The 18365-nt window shown below is 28.1% G+C and overlaps 1 protein-coding gene across 6 annotated transcripts in view; it reads right to left on the bottom strand.

Moving 5' to 3' along the window:
* Positions 1–1707: 1707 nt before the first annotated feature.
* The window catches only part of Cpes (Ceramide phosphoethanolamine synthase), a 96691-nt gene continuing 80033 nt past the window's right edge, over positions 1708–18365 (bottom strand). For all 6 annotated transcript variants that reach the window (XM_016056966.5, XM_016056967.5, XM_016056963.5 and 3 more), the window contains 5 exons: positions 15593–15875; positions 12094–12365; positions 10842–10964; positions 6879–6959; positions 1708–3609 (listed from right to left, as the gene is read on the bottom strand). In XM_016056966.5, coding sequence (XP_015912452.2) covers positions 3580–3609; positions 6879–6959; positions 10842–10964; positions 12094–12365; positions 15593–15875 — 789 coding nt within the window. In that variant the 3' untranslated portion in view covers positions 1708–3579. The remainder of the gene's footprint in view (positions 3610–6878; positions 6960–10841; positions 10965–12093; positions 12366–15592; positions 15876–18365) is intronic.

Raw genomic sequence — 18365 nt, 5'->3', positions numbered from 1 at the left:
TTCTTTAAATGAAATTTTAAACACGCGACTTTTGTTTTTAAATTTTATTTCTCCAAAATTATTTGACCGATTTCGTTCAAATTTTGTACTTTGCCACATAAGCTTAATTTCTTTAAAATAGTGTAAGAATTTATTTACCTTTCATTTAAATTTTTTTTCCTGGAACTATCTTTGCAAGAACAAATTTTATAATTTTGAGCAAAAGTATTTTAATTTGCTTAAGAAGTTTTTGTGATATAGCAAAATATGCTAAAAGTAAAATTAACACTAAAGGGTCTAAACTTTCTAAACTTAAAGTGTAAAACTCTGACAAAATTTATAAATAGTACTTAATATTATTTAACATAATGCTGCAACTAAAATTCCTATAACCACAAATAATAAAAAGGTTAATAGCATTATTTAATTATTGCAAACAAATTACTGAATAAATGAAGTCAGTTATTACTTTTTGTTATTAAATTAAAAACATTAATGAATTGCCAAAGACTAGAACTTCTTGTCAAATGAAAAGTAAATTAATTTAGAACAAAAATTTTTTTAAAAATAAGCTATTGTTGGCAGAACAGGTCTTTATTTACAAGTAGATATCCTAACAACCTATTTGCTACATTTAAAATGACTTGTAATGGAATAAATGTGTATAAAATTAAATGGGTATAATTTGAATCTATTCATTGATAATAAAACAGCAAATTATTTGACATACTACAATAAGCACATTAAAATATGAAAATGATATGAAATGAATCATGAAAAATTATAAAATCTAAGAAACATTTGAGCACTGGAACAAAAAATAAAATATAATATTTGGTTTCTGAATTTAATAATTTATTCCTTAATTCTACGAATAAAATATTTATTATCAATAAAATTTTATTTTAATGGTTTATTATTACAGCCTTAAATGTAATTAGATAATGTAACATTAGATAATGCTATATAAATAATATTTTAAGATAAATCTATGATTTTTTTAAAAAATAATGCCAACCCTGTTTTTTATTTATTGTTTTAAAATTTTTCCACATCAGTTCTTAGGGATTGCCCTCCACACACACTTACAAATCGTCAATAATGGAATGTAATTAATTTCTAAGAGATAAAATTTGAAAGTAGACAAAAAGTTTTAAAAATTTCACTTCCTATATAAAGGAACATTAACTGAAATAAAAACTAGACATATTTAGAAATAACTCCTATGAAACCAAGGAGCAGTAAAAATATCCCAGGTTTAAAAAAATTTATAGCAATATAACTATTAATCAATCTAGTATGTTTGGGAGCCCTAGGGCAGTGATTCCAGTTTGCAACCCCTAAGCATGACCCTGCACCTAACCAAACAATTTGGATCATATTTCCTGAGAGGAGATATTAGGATAGAAGAGATATAAATTACTCCTCTAAGCATATTTCTCTCATTGTAGCTATCTCCCCCCCCCTTATTTTGAAGGTCAAGTATCCAAATCCCTGGAAAAATAGGTGTGTTTATTGCCATTGGTACCACCCATTTAAACCATTGAGTCCTAGTATGTGAAGATCTAATCAGAAGATCTAATCAGAATGTGAAAATCTCAGTACTATATGTGAAGATCTAATCAGTAGATCTAAAATTATTCACAGTATTTTGATTTTTTTTAATTTTGTTTTTTTATTTGAGCAGTTGTATTATGAAAATTATTAAAAAAGAATAAGCACACTGAATTGTGGAAGACAATAATTTAATATAAAAATACACAAAATAAGCAAAATTCATAATTGACATTAACAAAATCAAAATTTCGCTAATGTCATAAAAGAAGTCTTTAAAAAGGCTTCTTTTTATGATTTTCATAAAATAACAAAGGATTAAGAACAAAGTCATACTTTGTAAGAAAATACCTTTCTTTGCAAGAAAAATTGCAGAAAAAATTATTGCACAAATTAACAATTTTAGTTTATTTACATATTGATGTGGCACATATTGTATAATGCATAAAATTTATATTTTTCAAAAAAGGTTACAGTCACAGTGTCTTGTAAATGTCAGTTACTGAAAATACTTTAGCAAAAAGAATTGTAAACTTAAGAAATTTGTGCAGCAAAACAATATTCTTTTTATTAAAATAAGAAAAAATGTAAACATGTGAAAATTAATTAGTATTACTTACATTAGTATTACTAAAATTAATTAGTATTATTAGTATTATAATTAGTAATACTTATAAAAAATAGTAGATAGTACACTTATTTATTAATGAATAAACTAAGTTTGAAAATTATCAATTTCAAATCTTTGTTATAACAGTAGATCCCTGACTATTCTGCTTTGCATTAAAAAACAAAAGTTGAAAAAAAGATTGCTTTCTATTCTTTTTTTTAAAGATCTGTTTAAAAATAGCAACATTATCAATTTTGATAATCAGCAATAGTAACTGATAAATGTGCGATTTTTAAATCACTTCCTTACAAATTGAGGCAAGAGATTTGTGAATAGATTGAAAATGAAATATGATGTGAGGTTCACAAATCAGGCAAATACAAATTGCTATTGCTATTATCATTTATAATATCTATTAATATAAATTAAGTACTATTTTTAAATCAAATAACACTATTTTTTTGTTATTTTAATATGACTTTAATGACTATAGTCGTAACTCAACTAAAGTGATATTAGAGAATATTACTGTACAATTTTATTATAATAATTATTTAAATTCAATAATTTTAAAAATCAAAAATAAAAAGCATAATCAACCTTGAACAATCAATTTCTTGAATAATCAGGGTTTGACTCAATTAAAAGTTATTGAACTTAAAATTCTAGGCACAACAACTAAAAAATACTCATTTACAAATCTATTATTAATATTAAAAAACATTCATTGAAAAACGTTTCTAATTAAAACAAGTTACACTATTAATTGCTAAACAAACAACTATTGCTTAAAGAATATTACAATATAACTACCTTTTCTGTGTGGTATATTAAATATACACGTTGATTAATAAAATAGATTTGAAAATTATTAGTTTCCTTTAAAAAAAAATATTTTTTGATCAAAATCAGTAGTGATTGTTTCAACTAAATATTTATTTTAAACAAATTTATCACTCTAATAGGAACAGTAAAAAATTAACAAAGAGAATTAAAAAACTTTTTTTTAAAGAAATTGCTAGGCATTTCTCTTTTTGAAAAAATTTGCAAGCTGCCAATCTAACATGAAATAAGAGAATTCATTAAAAACTAGTGATATGCACAACATGATAATAGTAAACTACTAGTAAACAGATTTAAAAAAAAAAAAAAGAACAAAATAAAGATTCAACAATAAACTATAACAGAAAATAATTGCTCCATATTTACAACAATGCAATTTATCACGATGACAAATATCTCTAAAAAAATTTAAATTAGGTGAAAGAAACCAAAGCTTCGACTAAAGGTCATTGTCTCTCTCTCTCTCTTCTTTTTTTTTTTTAAAAAAAAACTTTTATTTGAAAAAAGAATGGTACATCAATTATGTTTTGCTTTTTTTAAACAGTAAATGGAAGATGTTCAGCAGTGGGACGGACATTGAATTTTCACAGCAATCATGAGAAACCCAAAATGTAATTTCGCACCTGAAAAAACAGAAAAAAGCTTAGAGCAAAATTCATTAAACAAATCAGAACTATACAGATGAATAATTTTAATGCATTCTTATCAATTTAGTTTTAGTAAATAATTTTAAATATAGCTAGTTTAATAATCAATAAAGCTAGTTCTATAGAAAAGAATTTAATGATTTAAGTTCCTGATGGATAGATTAAGCAAATCAAAATTATACTGATGATTAATTGTAATGAATTCTTATAGAGTTTTAATATATGATTTTTTAATGTAGTGACATCATTAAAGCTAGTTTTATATTTTAAAAAAAAGAGTATAATGGGTGCATATGAATGAATTAAATTCAAGCAAAATAGATGAACAAATCAGAGTTATACTACCGACTAATTTTAATGAATTCCTTTCAGTTGAGTTTTAACAGATAATTTTTATTATAGTGAAATCAATAAAGCTAGTTCTATAATGATAAAAAAAAGAGCTCCATTGGTACAGATTAATGAATTAAATTCAAGCATAATACATTAAACAAATCAGAATTACACTAATGACTAATTTTAATTCATTCTTATCACTTTAGTTTAGCAGATAATCTTTAATATGCTGACATCACTAAAGTTAGTCGAATCAGAGAAGAAATGGATTTAGTTAGAGTATATGAATAAATTAAATTGATGTATATTTCATTAAGCTAATCAAAACTTCACTAATTTTGACGAATTCCTACCTATTTACTTATGAAAGATAATTTCTAATACAATACTATCAATAAAGTTTGTTCTGTTCAAAAAAGAAATTAGTTTAGTCATAATATATATTTCAGTGAATATCTATCAATCAATACACCAATATAAATAAACTTAACATAAAAATAAGTATGTTCTACTTGTTAACATGAATGCAAATGAAATTAAATAAAGTCTTAACATTAACTTCTAAATGATATTGTAAGAAAATAAATAACTTTTAACCAGAAATTTCAATTTTTTTTTCTTTCTACAGACAATTTCGTGCGTTATTTACATTATAATTACTAAAACAAAATAATCTTAATATCAACATCAAATTAATATTAATTTTTTTGATAACACCAAATTATAAATAGTGTGACTTTTAAGGAAGCAAAAATCTACTAGGTATTTTTAGACTTTCAATACACATTGTTTTATAAAAAATAAATTCATTCTAATCTGATGTTTGACATTAGTGACCTAAAAAATGTATTATTGTTGAATAATATTACAATTAATAGATAATAAATTGTTCTGGATAGAAATCCATGAAAATGTCCTATTTGTATAAATAAAGTTCTTACATTTCACATTAAATATTAATATGGATGGTGTTTTCAATATAAATGTAAACAACAATCTCGAACTCCTGGCCTGCTCTTTTTTTGGTTTGAAAGTATACAGCTGCTTACTCTGCGACATGATAGTTTCAAACAAATAATTTTGTTTTTAATGAAAAGATATAAATTACATGATTTTTGAGCTCAAATCAGCTGTATTTCATAAGGTATTAATTATATTAAGCAATTCTGCTGAGTTTGAAGTGAACATTTATTTTAGTTATTGAGAGATGCGTTATTAAAAAAGGTGACGTGGTTGCTAGATTTAGAAAGAACTCGCTTTTTTGGCAGTTTTGATTCCTCTCCAAGCCTCTTTTTACTTGTTTATTTCAGTTTGTTTTTGTTGCAAGCCTTGCACCATCATAGGTTAGTGTTAGCATATTGTTCGAGCAGCGAGATTAAGTTCATTTTACAAATTATCATTTCGGTTTAAAATTTTAAAGTTGGTACAGTGTTGACAGGGTAAGAAGTGTTATATGAAGATTCTTTTTTTCAAATTACAATTCTTACATCTTGAAATGACAGGTCTTCAAATGACGATTCTTATATTGATTCCTTTTTTAAACACAAATAATAAATCAGGTAACAAATACACGTATAAAAGAAATACCACTCAAGAGAGTTTAAAAACTCAATGATCAGGTTGTGAGGCACAAGGCTTCAAAACACACCAAAAACCCTGAAGTATAGACAGTCAATGTGTCACCATCCATCCTTTAAACTTATTAACGCACGAAGTATTAGTTCCAGCTTTTTCTATATAATCTGACACAGAAACTGCACTTCTGCAGCATGAAAGCAATACAAAATAAATAAAAAAAAATTCTATACAATTTTAGGCAGAGTAAAAACACTTAAAATGTAAATTCTGCATCAAATCTTTCAAAAATGAAATTTATTTTAACATAAAATACTAAGAATGATTCACAATATACAAATATATTTTACATTGCATTATATTTATGAAATATAAGCTAAGACAGAGTAAGTTTATATATTCAAGAAATATTATTTTGTAAGACAAAGACACAAATGATTTAAACCAATCTTTAAAGCTAAATCTTCATTTTCTCTCAACAACTAATGGAGAATGCTGAATTCATTTGTCAAAAACAATCAGAAAATCAACTTTTCGCTAAATATTTTTATTTTAATACCAATCCAATTTAAATTGAACCAATAATACATAATATTATTTTATATCTAACAAACAAAAAAAGTTTTTTTTAAAAAAAATAACATTTTCGGCTAAAACATTTTGCTGTTCAAGGCTTTTACTTCTCCTTTTCTTATAAAAAAAAATCATTTAAATTACCTTTGAAGAACATTAATAAAAAATGTGCAAGATAATGTTAAACATGCAATGTAACATACAATGCATGAATAATCACTGACGGAAACTTTATGCAGTCCAAAAGTGATTTTCATAACTGCATGAAATAATAAAATTAACTTACAAATTTTCTAAAAATAACTAAAGAGTTTACAAACATAAGAAAAGGCTTGTCAAATAATTCTTTTCTAAGAATTTAGGAAAAAGCAAGTTTCCTTGAAAAGGTTGAATTTATCTCTTTATTAAATTCGTTAAAAAGCGGAATTCTGCCTTAAAGCTCTTGATAAATATGCTGATAACTTTAAAAAGCATTACATTTATAAAATAAAATGAGCATCTGAGGAAACAGCGTAGGGAATCAACAATTGATGATTTTTTTTAAAACCATGTGTAATTTTCATATGTTAAAGAAAACTTACAGTCATAAATATAATGCGAATTTAACTTTTAAATTTATTTTTAAAATCAGTAAATGTGTCCTAAATTAGTAAATTGATTTAATTTTGTGTTTCTTTTATCGCAATCAAAATCATTATGTCTCAAAGTTATCCCATAAAGCAGAGACTACTACTATATTACATATGTAACTAGTGACTTACAGTTGATAGATGTAGTTCTGTGAAAAAAGCTAATGTTAAGATGTGTGCAAATCCAACATATTGTATCCACGTCAGAAATTCCTAAAAGAAAAAAAGACAATTTTTTAGTACAATGTAAAAAGCAATATACAAAACTTATTGACGAAATTTTTTGAAATGAGTTAAAAGCTTTTCAAAGTCTCAAAATATAATATTTCTAAATGGTGGAATTGCCCAACAGACAATTATAAACTCAATTGAAGATCTAAGAAAAAAATAACTTCAGTAACAATTTAAGAATACTAAATTGAAAGATATGTTGTGCTTGACTTTAAAAATTTTTAAAAAAAAGCATTCATTTTACTCTACCAAGTCTTTAAATAAGACAGATTTTACTGGGTTCAAAATATTTGTATGCAACTTCTTGATGTTTCTATACAGTCCAAAGATGACTGTTCTTAATTTTCTAAATTGTTATAGTTCATTTACGTCACAATAGAGCTGCACAATGGGCTATTGGCGATGGTCTGGGAAAAATCTCTGAAGATGGTCCAAAGACGTGCCATAACAATTTTGATCCTCTGCAGAGGGGATGATGGCACCCGTGCTTTGGTAGCCCGATGACCTGTACGTGAAGTCGAGAACTTTACAGTAGCACAATTTAACGAGGATCAATGCCGCACACCCTCGGACCCTATCCAAGTGGTCACCCACCCACACACTGATCACAGCCAGTGATGCTTGACTTTGGTGATCTGCTGGGGTTCTGAGATCTGCATGTCTTAACAATCAGTCATTTCTTCTAAATTGATTCATGATAATATTCTTTTATTGAGCTTTTAAATGATGTTATGAATGCTTTTACAAGGTATCCTTAACCTCGATAATCTTTTAAACTTGTTTTAAGACTAGAGTAAATTTCTGCAAAAATTTACCTGGTAAGCACAGAATTAAGAGTGAATTACATGCAAAATTAAAATAAACCAGTTTTCAGTGCAAAAATGCAAACTGGTTTATACAAAAATGTCTCCCCTGCTAACCACATTATCGCATTTGAATTACAGGCAAAGAAAAAATAGTTCTCAGTGCAGGAAAGTATACAGATCGTGCTACAAATTTAGTTTAGAGTTGACAGTTAAAGGGGTTAAGATAAAAACAAAAAAAGTTTATTTTAGGGAAAAATAACTAAGTGGCAAAAGTGACAAGATGAGGAAATAGTAAAAAAAAAAAAAAAAATCTGTGTGTATAAAACTAAGAACTAAGTCATCTTTAATTTTTCATTCATCTTTTTAAAAAAAAAGATTAAGCAATATTTATTAATTTTATTAAAAAAATAGCAAATTTCAAAATTATTTTAATTTGAAAAATGGTTTGTAAATCCACATTCATTCAAAGAATTAGCAAAAATTATATCATCAAATTTGTTTCAAAATTTTTAAAAAAAAATTTTAAAAAAAGTTAGTAAGGGGCAATTTATAACTAAAAATAGTTTACTTCAAAAACAACTGTGTGAAATGAAGTTGAAAAACCTAATCCCAATAAATAATATGACAAACTAATGCAGTACAAACAAATTTACAACATTCAATACAAAATGAAATTGTAAATTTTTAATGCTAATTACAATTTGATATTATTGAATAAATAATGCAATAAATGGTTAATATCTAATTAAATTAAAATTAAAAATTTTTTATTTAATAACAAATATATTTAGTTTGTAGCATTTTCCTTGACATTAACCAATATTTCTAATTAGTATTGTATGTTTTACAGTAAAACATATATCGAATATTTTTACAACAATTATTTTTTTTTTACAATTTTGAAATATGTTTGAAAGTAATACCTTAGTTATTTTAAAACTCAATGTTTTGTTTATAATTTAAATTAAAAAAAACTTATCTGCTTCATGTAATAAAAATAATGTTTCAAACATATTAACTTTTTTAATCATTTATTAATTTATTTATTTTTTTAAGAGTTTTGTTTATTTAATAGTTTCTAAAGCTTATGACAGTATTGCATAATGCAAACAATGGGATAGCAAAAAAATATTTTGATGTCATGCAAAACTGATTCTAAGATGAAAGTTTGAATCAATATTATTCAGAGACTTTTAATTACAATTCAGTTTAGCATTTTTTATTCTTCAGAGTTATTTATTATTATATTTCAATTTTTTTTTCCTACAGAGACAAACATAATTTTTCTATGTTAATATTAATTGGAAATTATTTTAAAACTAATAAATATTATTTCCATTTAAGTATTTTCTATTTAAAATGCAAAATTATACATTTAATTGTTATTTCATTTAAGAAATTTAGTTCCAAACAAAAAAATTACTATTAAATACATTTAGTTAGAGGGAGACAAATAATCAGAATTTATAGGAGTACTTAAAATATTACGACTTCCCTAAAACAAAAAAGAGTAAAATCGGGAACTGAACAAATAAAATGATTCTTTAGAATGTAAAAAAATAAAGATATTTTCTAAATATAAATGTTATTAAAAATAAGGGGTCAGTCAAATATTGAAAAAAAAAATACAAGACTAAGAATTAATAGCCATTGAGAATTGTAAAAATTGGGAAAATAACACTTATTTACATTTTAGAAAAGCTTTCTACAATTCTGTAACCAAAGCTAAAATCCATAGAAATATGCATATAAATAAACATTATGTTATTGGAACTTTAACACTCTGCAGAAACAAAATATAATGATGAGTGCAATAAAGTTTAGAAACTTTACAAAAACACATATTAAGCAATTTTACTTAAATAAATATTTTTATTAAAAAAAAGATACGTTTTCTGGGACAGATTACTCGCTGTAGCTAACATCGCATATAACATTTTCAATAAACAACTTTATAAAGTAAACAAATACGTAAAATAAGTCATATTTTAGAAGTTATATGAAAAAAAGAATATGTAAATATTGTACTTTATAAAAGAATAATTTTTTTAGAAAAAAAAACTTAATAAAACTCTTGGTCTAAATCTAAAATTATAAGTGGCTATTGATGTATGCCATTAGACAAAATGAACAATTTCTGGTTTGCAATAAAATGTTTAAGTTTTAGATAAGAAAGTAAATTTAATCCAAATTATTTTAACACCAAAATTATTTTAACAAAATAATAATAATAAGCAATAATAAAAGTTACTCTAGCTATAAATAAAATTAAAAAAGATTGCGAGAAGAAAATATAAAGATTTCTTTTTTATTTAAATAAAAAAAAATTTCACGCTCTACTTATGGATGGTTGACCGTGTAAACTAAGCACATATGGCGCTACGGACTAAAATTCGTTGTAAGACTTCCGGGTCACTACTTTGGATTGATTTTTACCCTTTAACTTGGAAAAGGGTTCCATCAAATAATATTAAACTTGTAGTGTTTACAATATAACACGTTTTTTTAATTTAAATTTCAACGAAACAAACAACATCAGAATTTGGAAGACTTCATGCATGCTATGCTCTGCAAGATGCAAACCTTATACACTTTATATATGTTATTATATTAATTTTCTGAAATTTATTTTAGGGTTACAACCCGTTATAATTCATAAATTACAGGAAACTCATTCAAATGGTGAAATGACTCACAAATTTAAACACGATTCACATTAACAAAACTTCCCAGAATATTAAGCCCGTTCCCACAGCGCCTCGTAAAAGCTTAACATAATTGGAGGGATACACCAGAAGTTTCCTAAATTTCTTCCGGTTTTAGGTAGCTTGTTATTGTTTACATTTAGTCAAACATCCATATTTTTCATTTATAGTAGATATTTTAAAAGATAAGTATAAAATAACTACAAGTATAAACTTGCATATTTTAAATTTAAAAAAAAATAATAATAATTTTTACTTTATGATAAACAAGAACACAAAAATTGTTTCTTAAATAATCCATAACACTCTCATGCATGTGAGGAAATTGGATTATTCTACTATGCAATACTCACCCATAACTTATTTATATATATTGAAAATAAAAGGAACTGGATAAAATTATGAGCATTAGATAACCTCCAAAACCACATAATTATCCACGTTATAGATGATTTCAAAACTTCATTTTGAGCATCCTGTAAATAAAAAAGACATTATTTTTATTAAAGTATAGATTGAATTTTCATGGTTCAAAAATAACATAAATAATCATTTTCTATAAACAATTGTCTACTCTTAAAATTTAGGTGGGAATTATAGACTGCTCTGCAAAAGATTAAAATCTTTGCTTAAATTTTTTACAGTAAGTCAAAATTTATAGTTTGTCTATGGTAAAAACTCCCCCCGTCACAAAGTCTGAGGCCGTATGCTGCTATGGAAACAAGAATAGCGCATTATTTTTTGTATGAAATGATTGCTACTTTTTTTCCTATTTAACACTCATCTATCCAGCATTATTTGCACATTCATAGTCAATAGTCGGAAAAACTACATTATTCTTGTAGTTTACAACCACTTTGTTACAGATGTAGTTAACATATAGTACTTTTTTTTAAATGTAGTGACTACAAACTATACTTTTGAAATGTACTACTTTAAGGAACCGAACTTTGCTGGAGAATTTAATTTACACATTATGTTTAAAATGGTTTTGAATAAAAAAATTGGCTTATAATAAACATTAAGAAATTTTCTTTTTTACAAACATATATTCATGTTTACATGAGACAATTTCTTATTCTAAAACATTTTTTTCGAATTTGTTCATTAAACATTCAAATCTAACGTTTCTTTCGACAGCGAATATTTAATTTAAGAAATGCAAAATTATCAAATATTTGCAATTTTTAACTTGTTTAATGCTCTTTTAATTCCTCTAACAAATTAAGTACATCTAACATATGTTCCCTTCCTTTTAAATAACATCAATGTTTCCCGAGTGCACATTCACAAGTGGAAGTGTGACCCATGTGATTAATTATCGATTTTTCAAACTGACTATAGTTGAAATATTAGTTAGATACGATTCTAGATACACAATTCCCGTTAAAGTTCAACTGCAGTCACGGGTTCATTTTCAATGCCTCCACTGACGGACATGCAAAGATTTGAACCCATCCAATTCGAAAAATTAGTTGCGTTGGAGCAGTGCTTCCTTACTAAACTAATGCTAAAAGTTGTCAGGAATTGCTACAATTTACTGTTTTTTTTTATTTTTAAAGTAGCACAAAACACCATAAACTACGAAATTATGTTAAAACTTACTGTTTGTGATTGTGAAGGAGCACTTGACTCAAGTAAATTGTGATAGGCATTTATGTAATGGTCCCAGAAGAAAGCACCAATGGCCATCTGAACTCCAAAACATACGACAACATACAAGACTCTTCTCTGAGCTGCAGTCGTTGAGACTATGTTGGTGGGGGAACCTCCAGTAGTTGAGCTGCCATCTTTACAGTCTTTGTAGGACTCATTTGTACAAAGTGGTAAGTAGTACTTGTGCTTCGGTACAACAGTACGCAAATATTGGAAGCATCCTATAAATAAAAACATGTTTTTAAACTTTTTACAAAAAAGAACACTCTAACAATTAAAGTTCAAAGGAATGATTAAGTTCAACAGAATGAATTCAGAACTGTATAAGAGCTATAAAGAACCAGATGTTGCGAAATTCATTAAAATACACACATTAAAATGTACTGAGTACCTCCTCAGAATGGGAGAAAATAGAAATGTCAAAGAAGTTTTTATGGTCAAATCATAGTGTGTAACTACAGGAAGGCAAAAAATTATGACCTATTAAATACCTTGAACAAGATATTAAAATTAAAAACAGGAAAACAAGGGGGTATCAGATGGAAAAATCTGTTCTTGAGAAAGCCACACTGGATTGTCAAGCCATTGAAGAATAAGAAAAATAGAGTTCTAAACAAGTTAAATGAAGAGCTCAGTGAATTGTTATGGCATAATTTTATAATCTACCATACTAAAATATAATATTCTATTTATTAATTAATTTTAACACCTGAGATATAATATTTAGGTTTTAACATTATGACCAAACATAACTACGACCGGACTTTCTACAACTACAAAATTTCAACAAAAAAAACTTTCTGCAGACACTGATTAACTCTTGTAACTAGTTCAAACTCTTTTGTTCCTATCTCATATTGGCGAAATTTTTGGAAAATCACACATTTTTTTAAATAAATGTTTAGTTTTTATAGAACTCTGTATTGATTCATACCACAGGGATGAGTTTGGTAAAAAAAAACTAAAAGAACTGAAAATAGAGATCCAAGATAGTCATGCACACAAACACTTTTTAAATAATTGAGAAAATACCTGAAATGTGAGCAAGAAAAAAGTGTATGTTGGAAGCATTTATCCACAGAATGTTTTAATTGAAATATTGAAGCAAGATTTTTATTTAGTTATTTAAATTGTGCAAATATGAATCTCAATGTGTGATTTTTAAATCAAGTGAATACAAATCTCGACATTTCATTTTAAAATTTCGTGAATCTCGATATTTGATTTCAAAATCGCGTTACCACGATTGTCGATGTTTGATTTTAGAATCAAGTGAATACGATCTCCCTGTTTCATTTCAAAATAGCGTGAATACGAATCATGGTAATAGTTCGTAAATCACGCGATATTTGACTTAAAATAGTGAAAATTCAAATCGCGATGCGTGATTTTAAATCTTGTGAATGTAATTTTAAATCGCATTTGCATTAGAAGTTTAAAGCGTAAAAAACGATTTTTTTTTTCTGGGAAATTTGAAAAAGACAAACTTTTGTTTGAAGAGGCTGAATTTTTTTCCCTTCTTTTTAGTAATACTGTGGGGGGCAGAGTTACAGACCATGTCAACCTTCATCTATGAAAAGGTACCCTGACATAGAGTGGAGTTAACATGTCTTATATACTAGTGAATTGTAGTTGTAATTTTGTAGAGGTAGATACGCTACAGTACTCCCCTACCAGAATTATATCTGTGATAGAATTCGATGAATGGATACCACTAGTTGAATCATTGCTGTTTTGTAAGAAGCCGGGAGAGCTGTATTAAGATCACCGTATTTTTTGAGTGCTGAATGTGAGAGGTGTATTAACTTCACGGTCGTAGTCGCTCCTCTGTTGCCGTTAGTAGTCGAGTAATCACAAGTATGCAAGCCGACGTTGTGCGTGATCGAGACGAGACTGAGTAGCAACAGTGCGAGGAGGTGGATAATGTCGCAGTCACAAGTAGCAAGTCAACTGTTCAATGTGGATCATTCATCGAAGTAGGCGTTACTGTCTAGGTAGGCGTGTTCACATCACGTCCGGGTCACCAATGTGGGGGGCAGAGTTACAGACCATGTCAACCTTCATCTATGAAAAGGTACCCCGACATAGAGTCAAGTTAACATGTCTTATATACTAGTGAATTGTAGTTGTAATTTTGTAGTGGTAGATACGCTACAAATACGTAGTAAAGAATTTCCAGCGATTGTGACAAATTTTCCGTCAACGGCGTTCGCCTAAATTATTCAGATCTAATTATTGAGCCGCAACCATTGTCTTCAAAGTCAGGCACGCTGACCGCTCGGCCACCTGGCCATCGCTTTTCGAGTGTCGTATTAATAAATATCAAAAATGTCGAGATTAAGAAATCATGTGGCAATAAGTGCGGAAAAAGACAATAGAACAAAAATTACTCCGAAAAACGATACGATACTTAGAAAACCGAGTTACGAGTTCAAAACTTAGTTACGAGTCAAACTTAGACCTGTAGTCTGGGATAGTCTGGTTGGTAGGGCACTGGGCTCTTTTCCGAGAAATCGTGAGTTCGATCCCCACCGGCCGAAGACTCCGGCGAAGAAGTGTAGTAAATGGTGACTGATGCACGTCAAAGTTCTCCAAGTTCCCATAACAAATCTGCCTCTGGGGTACAGATCCTCCTTGACTTCAGGATTAGGTTCAAAATGACAAGGCTACGGGGTTGAACATTGGTAGTCGTAAGCCCAAAATTGGGTCGGTTGTTCAACGACGGTTATAAAATAAATCTCAGATGTGCGTACTTCGAGAAACTATACAGAAATAGTGAAAGAGAGTAGTAAGAAAATAGTGAAATAACATTGACACAAATAAAAGCACATCAAAAGTGCACAATTCGAAACTCCCGATTGATTAATGATAAAAATATCGGGATTTTAAGAAAAAAGCGAAAATTCGATAATAATCTCATAAAACATGATCGAAAAGTCATTTAGATTAACCATAAATGAACGCAATTAAAGAGCTTTAAAAGTAGTTACTAAAATTCGAAATTATCGTATCATAATTTTGTCAAATTAAAAATATAAGGATTTCAAAAACTTCGGAAATTCGTTGCGACAACCAACGGAAAATGATCAAAAAACTACATTGATTTAGATTTGGCTCGTTCCCTCCTGTTTCAAATTCATAACGTTAATAAATGATAAATAAAAAAAAAACTATAAAACAACGGTAGCCATTGGAGACTTAACCCACTATAAGAAAAAAAAATGAAAAATGTGCAAAAAAATTTTAATTTATATTTAAAAAAAATTGAATTTCATCAAAAAACCTGTGAGGGTGCAAGGTTCACCCTCCTACCCGAACTCCTCCGCGTTATGATCACAACACATAATATTTTGAGTAAAATAATAGTTAGTTCAAGCTTTAAAATAAATATACACCTTAATTTGAACAGCAGAGTTAAACTGGGATGCAAAAGAAGAAACTATCAAACCTATTAAGAATGCTGTGAATCCAAGAGCATCAGCCACACCATCGACAACATATCCGCTGGTGTTTCTGAGTGAGACGTGTTGCACCATTCCCAGTCGACTTCGTGCCACGATTCCATCCAATGCATCAAACCAACTACGCATTTGGAAGAGGAAAATAGCTACACAATGATAGATGCGGGCGTCCATGCACATGCACTTGCCTGCACCAATTGCAAATAGGAGTCCAATGAAGCTCACCATGTTAGGCGTTATAAAGTAGAATATGGAACTGAACTGAGTCACCTGAAATTACATTATTACATCATTACTTTCTTACAAATATAATTAACTAAAACTAATTTTTTTTAAACGTAGGGACTTCAAATTACTTTCAAAATATAGCAACTACACTAGGGCTCGAAAAACAGCCCGTCCTCGGCGGTCGAAAATTCCCCGCGGACAACGAATTTCTCGAATTCGACGTCCGCGCGGGCGGCCATTTTCCCGTTAATGTTCGTGATACATTTTCAATTTTTTTTATCTTACAAGAGTCTAGCGCCTCACTTCTAAAATGACCCTCTAATCTAGAAATACAGCAACACACTGCGCATGGTGGAATTGATGTTTTCTCTGTCTGGGAGTACTGCAGCGGTTGAAAGGGGCTTTTCAGCAATGAACTTCCAAAAAAACACATTACGTACTGGTCTTAAACAAGAAGTATTAAACGCAATCATGAACATCTACCTAAATAGCAAACCCCTTTCAGATTTCTGTGCAGAAACCTCTGTAAATCATTGGTTTGATTGTGGAACTGGCAAACGTCATATTTGATTCATTTAAAAAACACAGTACCCTCGGATAAATTGACATTCCAGATAACTTGACCTTTGTCATTTAAATTATTTCATAAAAGAAATACAAGGTTATTATTAGTAACCTAGTATTTTTTTTATTACTGTATAATGTAATCCTCGTAACTACTAATTCATTGTGCAATTTATACAAATGTTTGTAATAAATAAGAGAAAATTATATTTTTATTTATTTAGAAGCTACGGGTTAGTTTCAAAGGAGGACGGGGACATTGTTGAATAAGCCGTCCTCGGGAACGGGTAAAATTTCTGAGTTTTTTCAAGCCCTGAACTACACAAAGGAGACGAACTTTGCTCGAGAACTTAATTTATACCTACGTTCAAAATGCTTTTGAATAAGAAATTGACTTCTATTAAACATGAAAAATTATTAAGAAATATTATTCCTGTTTACATAAGCCAGTTTGTTATTCTAAAACATATTTTTTTCGAGTTCGTTCATTTATAAATTCAACTTTTAATGCCCTTCTCGATAGCAAATATTTAATTTGAGAAATTATCAAATATTTGCAGTTTTGTAAAAGTGTTTAATGCTCTATTATTTCCTCTAAGAGATTTTGTGTACATCAAAATTATGTTCCTTTCCTTTGCATGAGTATACATTCGCATGAGAAAGTGTATCCAAAGTCAGAAATTATCTATTATTCGCAATGGCTAGTTTAAATATTAGTTACATGTGATTCTGAATACGTAATTCTTGCTAACGCTCAGTCGCAGGGGCATTTTCATTGCATTTTAATTTCTTTTTTTTTAATAATAGAACTCATTATTAGCATTTCAATAAAATGTCATTTAAAACATTAATAAAAGCTTTCAGATGCAACGGAACAGTAACTTATGTGTGAACAAATGATAAAATAAAATATAAATCTGAGACTTCAAACAGAGTTGCTAATAATACGAATAACAATAAAAGATGCGATTGCTTTTGGTTATTCAAAGCTCTGTCGGAAAGGAAAATATTTATTTAAAAAAAAACAGCAGTTTAAGTGTCACACACTTGAATCAAAACGATGATTTTAAACTATTTATATCATCGTGCCTGGATGATACAAATAGTTTAAATATTAATAGTTTGATAGTAATAGTTGTTGGAATTATCTTGGCTTTAAAACGGACTAGTAACTTAAACAAAAAAAAATTTAAGTTATTAAACTTTTTTCAAAAATTGTCAATGGGGCGACATTTTACTACCTAGATGAAAAGTAATAAAATTACTGCCTCAATTTTTGCAAATTTTTATGAACACAGATAATATGGCATTGGAGCAGTGGTCGGAAAAACTACCTTTTCTTTGCAATTAAGTATTACAATTGCAGTTACCAACTATTTATTTTTAAATGCAGCGATTACAAACTACTTTCGAAATGAAGTCACTTCTTCGCTACTTTCAGAAGACAAACTTAACTGGAGAACTACATTTTCAGCAATATTCAAAGTGATTTTGAATAAAAAATTGGCGAGGTTAAATATGAGGAGATATTAAGAAGTTTTAATTCATGTGCACACGAAAAAGTTTTTTCATTCTAAAGCACTTTTTACGAATTCGGTCTTTAAACTTTCAAACTCTTATGCTTTTTCTCATCAGTGATTTAGGCTAGGAAATTATCAAATATTTGTGATTTCAATGCTTTCTTATATCCTTCAAGAAATAAGGAAAAGTGCAAAAAACGGACCACCCTGAATAACTTTTGATCTAAAGACCGGATCTTCACATTCTATTAAGGGGCAGACCGCAAATATGCTAATAAATTAATGTAGACGATATTTTAAAAATCAGACACAGAAACATACTTTATAGTTCCTGTAAAATCGAATTTTAAGAAAGCCAAATATTTAAAATTCGATTTCTCAAGAACAATTTGATCGATTTCACACTAATTTTTCCGAGCATCTGACCCAGATCTCATTAACGCTTGTT

This window comes from Parasteatoda tepidariorum, chromosome 10 (assembly GCF_982258835.1).
Source record: "Parasteatoda tepidariorum strain Cologne lab strain chromosome 10, Ptep-v5.0, whole genome shotgun sequence".
In the NCBI taxonomy this organism is placed as follows: domain Eukaryota; kingdom Metazoa; phylum Arthropoda; class Arachnida; order Araneae; family Theridiidae; genus Parasteatoda; species Parasteatoda tepidariorum.
The sequence above is the reverse complement of the archived record's forward strand: the minus strand, read 5'-3'. Positions and strand labels throughout refer to the sequence as shown.